At 38.2% G+C, this 13602-nt stretch overlaps 2 protein-coding genes across 2 annotated transcripts in view; one reads left to right on the forward strand and one right to left on the reverse strand.

Annotated features, from left to right (window-relative positions):
- Positions 1 to 13602, forward strand: part of BABAM2 (BRISC and BRCA1 A complex member 2) — a gene marked incomplete at its 5' end in the record, with an annotated part of 402516 nt that overhangs the window by 258481 nt on the left and 130433 nt on the right. The gene's annotated exons all lie outside the window — the stretch shown is intronic.
- Positions 3454 to 3926, reverse strand: LOC105886762 (high mobility group protein B1-like). The gene has a single exon (XM_012803779.1). It carries the CDS (start codon positions 3715 to 3717, stop codon positions 3463 to 3465), a length of 255 nt encoding a protein of 84 aa, XP_012659233.1. The 5' UTR covers positions 3718 to 3926; the 3' UTR covers positions 3454 to 3462.

Below are 13602 nucleotides of genomic sequence, written 5' to 3' on the forward strand. Positions count from 1 at the left end.
GAGAATTTGCACAGTCTGCTTTGCGTGGACAATGATCACTCCTTGTGGCTATGAATTTTTTCCTTTCATTTATTCTAAATTCTCTTCCCTTTTGAGGTTTTTGAAAGCGGAAAGGCATGCAAAACTGAAGTGCTTTATGGTCCAAGTTTCTAATTTCTGAAACTTATATCTTAAATGGATTTGAAGAACCTGCCTCAAAGTTGAAAGATTTCAAGTCATACCTGAAAAAGTTTTCTTTTTTCAAAAGTTAAGCAGGTATTCATACCTTCACAGTTTTTTCCTCTTTGGGTCTCATCTGGGCACAGATCTAGCAATTTCCTCCAAGGCCAGGATAGTTTCACCTCTGCTCCCTATATCGATTAATTCAACCCAACCTTCAGAAAGACAGCAACACTATAGGTTGGAGCTTAGTCTTAATATGTAGTAGTCAGCCATGCATTGAGTAGCTGCTTGTAGCCTCATTTATCCTTCTGTGGGGGACTTCTGAGTGATCTGATAAAAGATGTAGCTTAGCTCCCACGTGGGAGCTTCTTGTCTTACCACTCACACTGGAGACCTGGCTAGCTGTATTTTATTGTGGGGCTCATTCAGAACTTCTTTCAAACTCCAGTAAGGATTGTAGGCCAGTTTTTAAAAGAACTCTTCTGAACCACATAATGGGGATTTATTTCAAGCTGAAGTAACAAAGTGAGCTTGAAACATATTACTTTAATTATCCTTGTAGATGTCTTTGGTTAAGAGCAACATAATCACTTTTATTTTTAAAGACATTTTCATGTTATTCTAATTATAGCCAGTATTGATGGCATTGTTCCTTGTTAGCCATTCTGAAAGATAATTTGATAATATGAATTAAAATCTTTTTAAAAGTATGTACCTATTGTTCCAGGATTTCAGTATACTAATGTATTTCTAACCTGGGTGGAGTGTTTTTACTTGACAATCATTTATTTGCCTCTTTTTATGTTCTTTATGATCTTTTAAAAGAAATAATCTAAATTTCCATTAATAAGATGGTTACATAAGTATATTATTCTATAGCAGCCTAATAGAATCCTGTTAGTCATTTTAAAAAAAGCTTAAAAAAAAACCCCAAACTCAATGGCCTGGGAACATGTTTATGATATATAGCATTCCAAAAAGACTTAATGCAGTTGTAAGCATTAATAACTGCAGAAGTATAAATGCTTTAAACATTCAAATACAAAACATTATTTGAAAGTTTATTTTAATTTCTTTAATGCTTATTTCACATTGAGCAATAAAATGTTCATTCTTTTGTCAGTTAACATTTTTCAGAGAGACACACAAAAAGTTAAAATTAAAAGTATATGTTTGAGGTGGGCATGGTGGTTTATGCCTTCCTACATTCTGGAAGCTGAGGTGGGAAGATAGCTTGAGGTCAGGAGTTTGAGACCAGCCTGAGCAAGAGTGAGACGTGTCTCTATTAAAGGTAGAAAACATTAGTGAGACGTGGGGGCATGTAACTATATTCCCAACTTCTCAACATGACTGAAGCAAGAGTATTGCTTGAGCCCAGGAATTTGAGGTTGCAGTGAGCTATGATGATGCCACTGTACTCTAGCTGGAACAACAGAGCAAGACTCTGTCTCAAAAAAAAGTTTGAAATTTTATAAATAATATATATTTTATAATCTTTTTTTTTTTTTTTGAGACAAAGTTTCACTTAGTCGCCCTTGGTAGAATGCTGTGGCGTCACAGCTCACAGCAACCTCAAACTCTTGGGCTTAAGCGATTTTCTTGCCTCAGCCTCCCAGGTAGCTGGGACTACAGAAACCCACCACAACACCTGGCTGTTTTTTTGTTGCGGTTGTCAGCGTTGTTTAGTTGGCCTGGGCCAGGTCCGAACCCGCCAGCCTCCGTACATATGGCTGGGCCAGAACCACTGTGCTATAGGCACTGAGCCATATTTTATAATCTTAAACACAAGATTTATAAAACACTGACAATTTATTAAATCAGACCTTTAAAATAGTGTGTATAGCTTGATATCAATTATACAAATAACATATACATACATGCATTGGAAATTCAAAAGAAATTTTGAATTTAACATCAGAGTTAATAGTGGTTTTCTCAGATGGTGATATTATGAATTGTTTTAATTTTCCTCTTTGCTTGTCTCTATTTTTCAAATTTTTTTCAATGAACATGTACTACTTTCTGCTCAGAAAAATGTTATTTAAATACTTTAAGGAATAAAGCCAATATTTTGACTTACTCTGATACCCAGAGTATCACAACTAGTACATATAAAAAACTAAGAATCTTACTTCCATTCACCAATTGTCATTAAAATAATTAATTTAGCTCTTAATGCTAAAAATTAAGAACAATTCAAACATAAGAAATATTTCTTCCTAAAATAGCTAAAAGCTATCCTCTATTTCTTTATGTTTGATTAATAGTATCAGATTTTTGTAAGTTATTTTCAAATGTTTATGAACTATAACAGAATTCATCTACAGTGAATAGCTATGTAGTTTAAAGGGGGAATTAGAAGGCTTTTGTTATTGTTTTGTATTTTATCATTCTAAGAGATAAAACAAAGACTCATGAGTAGAAGCTATAAAGGAAAAGAACTTAAGTTTGAAAAAAAGTTTATTTCTTCCTCACATCTTAAAGCATTTTTTAAAGTAAAGGTAAGCAAATAGGATAAAAGGGTGTATTTATTAAAATAGGATTAAAAGGATGTATATTTTAAGTAAAAGAACGTGCCGTAAAAGGATATACAATGCAAAGTACATTTTCTTCAACCTCAAACCCCTCGTCTTTCAGCTTCCTGGAATATACATGTATGAAGTCTAACAATTAAGTTCTTGAACTCATCCTAGAAAACCCTTGTACCGCTTTGCAAATCCCACTATCAGAGCTTAGTTGAGGGATGTGATGAAAAGGGAATAGAAGCTGAAGGAAATCAGGAAATGTAATCCTCTATTGTGTTTTGTTTTGTTCTTCTGTGTTTTGTTTTGTTCTCAGGTAAGGGTGTGTGTGTGTGTGTTTTATCCAGCTACTATCCTTAGTAGAATTCATATTCCTTTTTTTCTGGATCTATAGTACGATCACATGAACACATTTATCTAAAGTTTTGAAGAACAACTGCGTTTCTGTGTTTTGTTTTGTTCTCAGGTAAGGGTGTGTGTGTGTGTGTGTGTTTTATCCAGCTACTATCCTTAGTAGAATTCATACTCCTTTTTTTCTGGATCTATAGTACGATCACATGAACACATTTATCTAGAGTTTTGAAGAACAACTGCAGTGATCTACCTGGTTTTTCTGTTTTTAATTGTTTCATATTCACTGTGTTACTTTTTCTCGTCAAAAAGGACAAGAACATTTTCTTTTTTTTTTTAACATTTCAATTTTTTTTTTAAGGAGTGAGTTGTGTACAGGGGAGTTAAATGCTTTATAGACAAGGAAAAAAAATGCACTAGAACCAACTTATCCATCATCATCATCTGCTTCATCATCTTCATCTTCTCTATCTTCTTCCTCCTCGCCATCATCTTCATCTTCCTCCTCTTCCTCCTCTTCCTTCTTTTTCTTGCTTTTTTCAGCCTTGACAACTCCCTTTTTCACTGCATCAGGCTTTCCTTTAGCTCGGTCTGCAGTAATATCCTTTTTGTATTTTTCCTTCAGCTTTGCAACCTTCTTTTCATAAGGCTCCTTGTCATCTGCAGCAGTGTTATTCCACATCTCTCCCGGCTTCTTTGCAACATCACCAATGGATAGGCCGGGATGTCTCCTTTGATTTTGGGGTGATACTCAGAACAGAACAAGAAAAGGCCAAAGGAGGCCTCTTGGGTGCATTGGGATCCTTGAACTTCTTTTTTTGTTTCCCCTTTAGGAGGGATATAGGTTTTCATTTCTGTTTCATAACGGGCCTTGTCCACCTTTACCATATCTTCAAACACATAATGGAGACAGGTGTTCTTGTCTTCCTTCCTATTGGGTAGAAGAAAATAATGAAAAAAATCAAGTTAAAAGTGTCATCAATAGAGCATTCCAAATATGGTTTCTGGGACTTGAAAATTTAAAGCAACTTTAAAAACCTGTAATCTTGTATATTAATTGTTTTGGGCTACTGTAACAAGGTCCCATAGACTGGTGGTTTAAACAGCAGAAATTTATTTTGCACAGCTCTGGAGGCTGGGAAGTCCAAAGTGCCAGATCAAAGTGCCAGCCTGGTTAGTTTCTGGGGAGGGCTTCCTTCCTGGCTTACAGACTGCTACCTTCTTGCTGTGTCCTCTCATGGCAGAGAGAGAATGAGACAACTGTCTTGCATCTATTCTTGTAAGGACATTAATCCCATTAGACGGGGGCCTTCATAACTTCATCTAACCCTAATTATCTCCCTAAAACCCCATCTCCAAATACCATCACATTGAGGGTAATTGAGGGTTAAGGCTTCAACATTTAAATTGGTATCTGTGAAGGGAACCACAAAGATTCATTTTATTAATATAAAACCTCCCTTGAGTTAACCTCATGGGGATTGCCCTGTTACAGTTACTATTTGCTTTTGATAAGATTCTAATTAGCAAAAACTGACAAATGGCATATAAATAAGTGACTCTATTTACCTTTCTTCCCTTTGATACATATTATTCACTGTGTAGTCAAAGCCTTTAGGCCTCAAAAGTCTTGAGCTCGGCATCAGGTAGGTTGCCAGATCCCCAAGATCCAACCAGCATAGGGAGGGAGAAGAGAATGAATTTTTTTTAATTAGGTACCTGGGATATGTTAGGGTTCAGAGGACTGGAAGGCACTCACAGTCATTGAAAGCAACTGTGGTGACCCAGCACAGTGCAGTGATCTGGCTCACAGGACTTTGTGAACAGCAGGGAGCATGACTTCTGGATCACACTGAGTGTGGCTTTAATGTGCACAGACTGACTTCATGCTGGGACCACAGCATCCCTGATCTTTCCAGGCTGTTTCTGGTCTTTTAATCAGCGTAGGTCTACATGTTGGATTGATGTGATATTGTCCTTTCTGTTTGATTTATCAATGCATCATTTGACTACATACTGCCAAGAAATCAATGACAGGTCTGTGTTGCGAACGAAAATACCTGAGAGCTTAAAGCGTTCTGTAGTACAGGTTGGTACATGACCTTTGGGTTTGTAAGCTTTGGCTATAATCCAGATGGAAACAAAAAAATGAAGACAAGATTGAGAAGTAGAATTTATAAAGGTTAAGGGAGTTAGGAAGATGAAGTGAAAGATAAAGATTAACCATAAATCCTCTAGGTATACAGGTATTCAAGTAAAAAAAAAAATTATTGAGGGACAGAGTTCTTTGCTTTAGGCTAGAATTGGTACCTTCTAGCCAATTTAAGTGATTTATTTGTGAAACACATTTCTCTAGGGAGTTTTTATTTTCCCATTAGTCTTCATAATAAAATCAGAATTGTAGTTTTCTATAGGATTGTGTTTTAACCCTTTGGGAAGGCTGTTCATTCATTCATTAAACAAAAAAGATACAGCAGTGAACAGAACAGACAAAAATGTCTGTCCTCATGGAGATTCCAGTCTAGCTCATGGAGACAGACAATAAAATAAACAAGAAACAGGGAGAAAAATAAAACAGGGAAGAGGGCTAAGAAATGGGTGGGTAGGGGTACAGGTTGCTGCTATTTTGGACAGGGTGGTCAGGAGAAAGCTTCAGTGAGACAGTTACATTTGAGCAGAAGAAAGTGTGAGAGTAAATCATGAGCATTTCTGGAGAGCTTGTTTTCCAAGGAGGAGAATCAGTAAGTCCAAAGGCCTGGGATTCGAGGTTATACTGAGCATGATCACAGAACAGCAAGGATCCAGTGTGTTTGGAGCAGAATGTGAGGGAAGGTGGAGGCAGGGAGGAAGGTGAGAGAGCCGTAGTAGTGACCATGGAAGGCCTTCCTGGCCACTCTTAAGAACATTGGCTTTTTGTCTAATGGTTACGGGAGCCATTAGAGAGCGTCTTAAGCAAAGGAGTGATGTGATCTGACTGCTGTTTTAACAAGAGCACTCTGACTGCTGTCAAGAAAATAGATGAGAGGGGCAAGTGTGGAACCAGGAGACCTGTTAGGCGGCTCCTACAAGAATCCAGGTGTGAGGATAGTGGTAGCATAAGCAGGCTGATAGCAGTAGAAGTGATAGTGAGTGTCTGAATCAGTGGTCAGCAAAGTTTTTCTGTAAAGGCCCTAATAGTAAATAGTTTATGCTTTATGGGCCTGTTCAGCTCTGCCAGTATAGTGCAAAAGCAACAATTGATGATATATAAATTAATGAATATGATTGTGCCCAATAAAACCTTACAAAAACAGGTAGAGCAGACCAGATTTGGTCCAAGGAACATAATTTATCAGCCTTTGGTACATCCCTCCAACTTGTTTTTATGCCAGGGCTTTTCCTTCTTTCTTTCTGAAGCTGTAGGACTTTCATTCTATGACTCTCTTTTATTTATATAGCCATAGCATGCAATAGAGAATTGCTGTGAGGTTCTACTTTACTACTAGGTTGGTCTGGTGAGAAAAGTTCTTAACCTCAAGATTTTACTTTCAGTTCTGTGGCTTAGTACTTTTTAATTCACTTGTGTAAAGAGAATTACATAAGGATTACTGAAGATGTGAAGATAAATAATCAAAAGCAGTTACAGAAAAAGAAGCAGTTAGTAAAAAGAAGGATTTGGGTTGCATAGAAGTAATAATTCTTTGATGGTAAAGATTGTTAAATAACTTACCCAAGATAGTTTGTGTGATAATTGTATTAAAACATATTAGTTTTCTTCTTAATGGTAATTTATATCATTTGGGAGAAATTTATTTGCATTATAGAACAAAGTCATCAAAATATGGCACTGAGTTTCTTTTTGACCGTTGATTATAATGATCATTGATAGGTCTTTTTCTCTTGGTTGGGTTGGGAGCAGGATTAGTAGTACTTCCAAAGACTTGTCACTGACACATGAAAGATCCTTAGAACTGTCTTAAAAATGTAGAGTGATAACGGGGTGGCACCTGTGGCTCAAAGGAGTAGGGCGCTGCCCCCGGAGGTGGTGGGTTCAAACCCAGGCCTGGCCAAAAACTGCAAAAGTCAAAAATGTAGAGTGATAATTACAGATGGGGAGTAGCAAAAGTTTACTTAAGGCAACATTTTTTTAAAAATCAAGATTTTTATCCTTCAAAAAAAAGTCTATTTGTGCAGCCTTGTGTCATATCATTTGTGATAAATTAGTCCTTGAACATGTCTCTAATATAATTGAGTTTATTACTATGTATTGTCTAGGCAATTAAATATCTTATCAATGTATAGAATCTAGATATACTAATGCCAGTAATAAAGTTCTCAGTGACTTTAAAGACCAACAGTGTCGATACAGGCTTCTACCTGGGGCCTCGTTGTTTTAGTACCTCAAAGGATTCAGTGATGTTTAGAACCTTAGACCCTATTTTGCACTTTTAGAGAAAGAACCATTGTAAACTTGCTTTAGATTGTGTAGCAACCTCCCTTTTTCCTCTATTCAGCTTTTCTTCACACGCACGTTTACAGGTTTTCTGGAAAAAGCCAAGTATAAGTATCCTCAGATGTTATCTCAGGTTCAAGGAGATTGTCCTGGGAATCTCTGTATTTGGGGGGAAGATGGGATGTGTAGAGATGTCTTCCCACTCAGGGACAGGGTCTGTGTAGAAGCATTTCTGGGCACTGAGAAGAATTGGGTGATTATGTTGCATTTTAGTAGGGCTGCTCTCCTGTGGATCTCAAGGTTTCTGCTAAAATGTGTCACACAACAGAATCAGAGCTTCAAAGGGCTATGACGAAACAACCCTAGGGATCCCCACCCTTAGACAGGTAGGAAACTGTGGAACAGAGACATCCTTCTTGTGTTTGGAATCACACGGCGTAGTAAATGGCAGCAGTAGGACTAGAACTCTGGATGGTCAGTGCCAGAAAAGATTTAGAGAGTCTGTGTGTAGTTCAGGGTTCCCAGCCTTTGCATAGAGGACCTGCTGCAGAGTTATTGCAAGGAGTCTGCAAATTCATATGTACACCAACTGTTGTTTGTAGACTAAATAAATAATGTCTAACATCTGTGTACCATTACTCTAAAAATGAATGTTGACTCCACTGAGATTAATAAATTGGAATTTAATTTTCAACTGTCATTGCATCCAAAGTTATCTTTTTGTCATTATACTTTCTCATTGTCCAGATTCATAAAGTATATCTGCTGTTATTGAATTAGTCTAAGAGAGGTTTTAGTGTGTTAAAGTGTCCCTCATGCTTGGAAAGATTGGGAAGTGCAGCTCTAGTCCAGCCCTCCCTCTTACTTTGCAGGATAGGAGGCTAAAGTCCAGAGAAGTTCCCTTACCACCATTGTGGTAAAGATCATCAGTAATAAAGTAGGGACTAGATCCTGATTCTTTTGGATCCAGAATTAAGTAGTTCTTGCTGTCTTTTTTTTTAAGGTATCATATTCTTGATTCTCATTAATCATTCTAAAACATCCCTATGAATTAGGAAAATTTACAAAATGTATTTTTCCCTAAGTGTAAGTGAAGGTTATATAATAGCGTGGCATGAAGTATTAAGCAACAGCAGCTGCACAGTGTGACAAATGGTGGTGCCCGAGTTTACTTTACAGAAGACTGCACATTTCCCCAGCCCAGCAGCCACCTTATCGCAAAGCCAATCACTGGGTCACACAGGAGGCTTTTAAACAGGCCTGACAGGCGCTCACCCCGTTATAACTCTTACACAAATTCTGCAGTCACACTGTCAAGCCAGCCGCACTGAATTTCATGTCACTTTTGGATAAAAGATAGCACAAAAATGAAGTACTTTGCTTTGCTTGTGAGAGCTGAGGGCAGACACCAACATCTGTTAACCAAATGGCGGTGGTGTACAAAACGCATCTCCTGTTTATGTTTGTATGTGTTTTCCTTTTCGTCATTGTTTTGTTTCTCTTGGGAAGGCCTGATAGCAGGAAGTCACAATGTAGTTGCTGCTCACAGAGACGCACACAGAACTAACTCCTAGTTTGTTGAGCAATAAGAGCTTGCGTTTAGGCATAGCAGATAAGTGTACACTTGCTCAGGTGGATCTGTAACACCTTTACTCTTGTTACTGGTCTTTTGTAAGTGAAATAAACCTCTGGCTTACTGTGAAAACTTTGAGCAAAGATCCAGGCCATTGTGGCCTCAGGAACCAAGACTGCCTTCTATTGTTCAGTTTTCCAGGTGTGTCTATCTCTAAGTATGTGTTTGTCTCTCTCTTTCTCCTACCTTTTCCCCAAGTAGTTCTGAAACTCATGAAATGATTGGGGTGTAATACATAGGAACTGTCTACTGTTAAACGAATCATTGGGTAAAGTGCACGTGCTACTTCGTGAGATAGCTTAATTAAGTTCTTTGTTTTCTTAAGACTTCATCTTGATAATATTTTTTCTTGGTTCATAACAAAATGGAAAAGGTTTGTGCCTTTACTGTCCTGAAACTTCTGAACTGTTCTCCCAGGTTTGTTAAAGCTAAAAAGAATATGTAAGGGTATTTAAATTATGGGTGACTGTAACCCATTTATAATGAGCAGTAAGTCTCTGAAGAGGTTAAAAATAGCATAAAGGCAAGTGTAAAAGATGCTTGTCATCTAAAAAGACCCACCCAGTTTAGAAGAATGTTAATATGAGATATTGTTATAAAATGCTATTTCTTATCAGAGCATATTTGTATCAGAACAAAACTCCAGCTATAAATTCATCTCCCTGCAGACAGCCATACACCTGAACCTCAGGTGGATGTTTGTGTTTGGGTTTGTTTCTAGGTGGAATGATCTCATGATCTCTCTTACCACAGAATTGTGCAATACCGATACACACCTGTGTTTTGATCTTTAAAATCTGTCGCGGCAACATATCAAGTAATTTTAAATAGCTTTATGGATGATCCAGAATGCACGTCTGCCAAAAACATCGTTGGGTACAGTTTTGGAGCTGACTTAGATAAACTATGATAAATTTTACTAGTATGGAGAATATATTTGGTCTCAGGTTCTAGTCCTTTTCCTGAGACTTTTATCTGAATGCATTTTGGTGTAGAAGTAATACCCTGGTCAGGAGTCAATGCATGAAGTCTTCCTAGTTATTTTTGTTTGTTTGTTTTTTAGAGACAGAGTCTCACTTTATCGCCCTCGGTAAAGTGCATGGCGTCACAGCTCACAGCAAACTCCAACTCCTGGGTTTAGGCAATTCTCTTGCCTCAGCCTCCCAAGTTATTTTTTAAGGAGAATGGGAAGAAGTGCTTATAAAGCAAATTACACAGATCATTACATTTATTTTATTGCACAAATATTCGCCCATTTAAAACACTTTTTCATAAAAGTTATTTTTAAATGTGTTTAAGTGCTTGCCAAAAGAGTTAGTCTTATGTGTAATATCACTGATTATTTTATTGAAAAGCTGATAAATACCCAACTTGTAAATTTTCTAGGTAGGATTTAGTATAGGAGAGAGTAAAGAGAACTGAAAGAGAGTTGAAGACGTGGCTTCCTTATTTAAAAGACAGTGACTCAGGGCGGTGGCTGTGGCTCAAGGAGTAGGGCACTGGCCCCATATACTGGAGGTGGCAGGTTCAAACCCAGCCCGGGCCAAAAACTGCAAAAAAAAAAAAAAAAAAAGACAGTGACTCATGAATGTAAATTAATGGCTGTTGTGTCATGATTGCAGATTCATGATTAATCCTTACCTGTGTGTTTTCAGGGTAAAATGTTCATGCAGCAAGTTTTTTTCTAATGTATTATTTTTATTTTAACTTTTGATGAGTAATCTTTCTTTTGAGACAGTCTCACTTTGTCGCCCATGGCATGATAGCTCCTAGCAACCTCAAACTCTTGGGCTCAAGCGATCCTCTTGCCTCAGCCTCCAAGTAGCTGGGACAATAGGCGCTGCCACAACACCTGGCTATTTTTTTTAGAGAAAAGCTCTTCTTCTTTTAGACTAGCTCTTCCTCAGGCTGGTCTCGAACTCCTGATCTCAAGTAATCCACCTGCCTCAGACAAAGTGCCAGGATTATAGGTGTGAGCCCCGGCGCCTGGCTGGGTAATCTTTTTTATTATTACCTTTACATATTTATTCAGGTTATTGATGACACAATCATACTAAATTTTATCATGGACAAAGACAATATGTAGGTTTCTCTGCTAGAGTCATTTATTCCTTTTTGTTCTATAGAGCTGTTACTGCCCTTCTTCCATTAAAATATTCTCTCACTTTCTCTCCCCTTTTGTGGGTAATTTTAAAAATATATAAAAATAGAGTAGTGTAATGAACTTCAGGTACCCATCACCCCACTTCTTTTATCTATGGTCAGTCCTGTACCTACTCACTTCCAAGTCCAATTCCCTCTACTGGATTGTTTGGAAGCAAATCTAAAAATATGTTTTAAGAATGTTTGTCTTTATGGGGACATTTCAGTGGATATTACCGTCCCACACATAGACAGCCTAAGGGAGATGAGAAGTATGTCCTAAGGAAGGAGCAAATGGAGGGAAAGAGAAGCAAGGCAAGAGGCATTGAAACTGCACTGAGGAAGAGTGTGGCCTGCCCCATTATCCTGGACTATCTGCTGTAGCTTCACGGACCATAAGGAGTTCAACACTTTTGATAGTAGGGAGTAGGTTTCTGATTATGCTTGTCACTGCAGCTATGGCGTGAGTCTTGACTTGTTTTCTGCCATGTCTGGTACTTACCAGTCTCTCATAAACACCTCTGCAACTCAGCCTGAATCTTCCCTAGGACAGTGGAGAGGTGACGGTATTAAGCAGCAGGAAACTGTTTGAGAAGAGCTACAGGACTGAGGATGTTGAGGGCAGGGGCCAGGTCTGTTCTGGGTGGCAATGTGATGGCTTGCAGTGCCTGGCGCCTATGTTGTTTAATGAGCAGATTCTTCCAGCTGTAAAACTCTCCCTTGAGGAAGTGCAGGAGTTAGTTGTAGAGCTCTTTTCACAAGCCCCCACCAGAATGCTTTAATGACAAAGCAGAGTCAAAGAAACGGTTCATGGGATTCCTTGTACTTTGAGTCTTTTAGTGTAAAAATTATGTATCCATCTGAAATCTTCAAAAACTATTTGGTAATGGCCTCTAGCTTTTACCACCCAAACTGAAGCACACTCACACATACAATATAGTTCTTCTATAACAGAACTTTTGGGATTGTTTTTAAACAGTCTCATAGCAATGGGGGAGAGAGAGTCCAGGACTGATTCCCACTGGTGTTTCATTTTTGTACGTTCTCTTGTCCCTCATAAACAAACATACAAAAAAAAACATTGGTGGGGCCAGTCCCTGATTCTCCCCACTTGGGATATGACTTTAAGATGTTTCTTTACTACTTTTGTAGTTTAAAAGGATATGACTTTTTTTCTTTGTTGGTCCCAGCCCAGACAGCAGTATATATGTATGAATTGTTCTGGGTTGAACTCAAGTTTGAAATTTTAGTGCCTGAGTTGTGTGCAGCTGTGTGTTCCTTGTCACCCCCTGCCTGCCTCCAAGATTTGCTCCTGATGTCTCCATGCTGTCATTTGTAGGCCTGTGTCACTTTCTCCATTCTACCTACGCACTCATCTACATGTCTGTGGCATAACATCCCAACACTCGACTTGGCTCATCATGTAAAAAGCACTGTTGGTGACTCCTGAAACTGTCTTATATTCTTTGGTATGAATAAGTTTGAAACTGATTTATGATGGAGAAAATAAAAACTACACTTTAAGGGCTTGAAAACAAGTTGGTTATATTCTTAAATTAGACTGAAAAGTAGATAGGGCCAGAATCCAATGATGATGGACCTAAAATCACTGAAAATAATTCTTGTCTGTTGAAGGGTAGAATTTGGCTTGTGTCTTGTAAATAGCTGCCTGCATGTTATAAACATGCTCAATCAGATGCTAACAGATATTTGTCAGAATTGCACATGCCAGAGACTGATATGGAAAATGGATATAAGCCATTTTGGAATGAGGCTTCCCCGACAACAGGCCCTGAGGCCCTTTGGACTCTGCTGTGTAGGTTCGTAGGAGATGGTTTCTTCAGTGCTTTCCTTCCTCATGAGCTCCCTACAGACAACAAAGCAAATCCGTAGTTCCTTAAAACCCCTTAGTCCCCCATCTATGGTTGAAACAAAAAAATCTTACAACTGATGAATAACCCAAAGAGCTCAATAAAATATAGGCAAAAGATAATCATTAGGGAAATACAAACTAAAACTACAAAGATTTTAATAATACTACATAGCCACTAGCATGGCTAAAATTAAAAAGACAGACCAAAACAGGTGTTGATAAGGATACAGAAGAACTAGAACATTTATGAAAATGTAAAATGATACATCTACCTTGAAAAACAGTTTATTACAAAATTAAGCATACACTGGTCATGTGACCCAGCCATTCTGTTCCAGGTGCTTAGTCAAAAGAAATGAAAGCATCTTTCGGCTTGGCGCCTATAGCTCAACCAGCTAAGGCGCCAGCCACGTACACCTAAGGTGGTGGGTTCGAATCCCCAGCCCGGACCCGCCTGGAAACCATATAAAACATTTAACCAATATCC

This window comes from Otolemur garnettii, unplaced genomic scaffold (genome assembly GCF_000181295.1).
Source record: "Otolemur garnettii isolate 467f Iridium unplaced genomic scaffold, OtoGar3 scaffold00022, whole genome shotgun sequence".
NCBI lineage: Eukaryota > Metazoa > Chordata > Mammalia > Primates > Galagidae > Otolemur > Otolemur garnettii.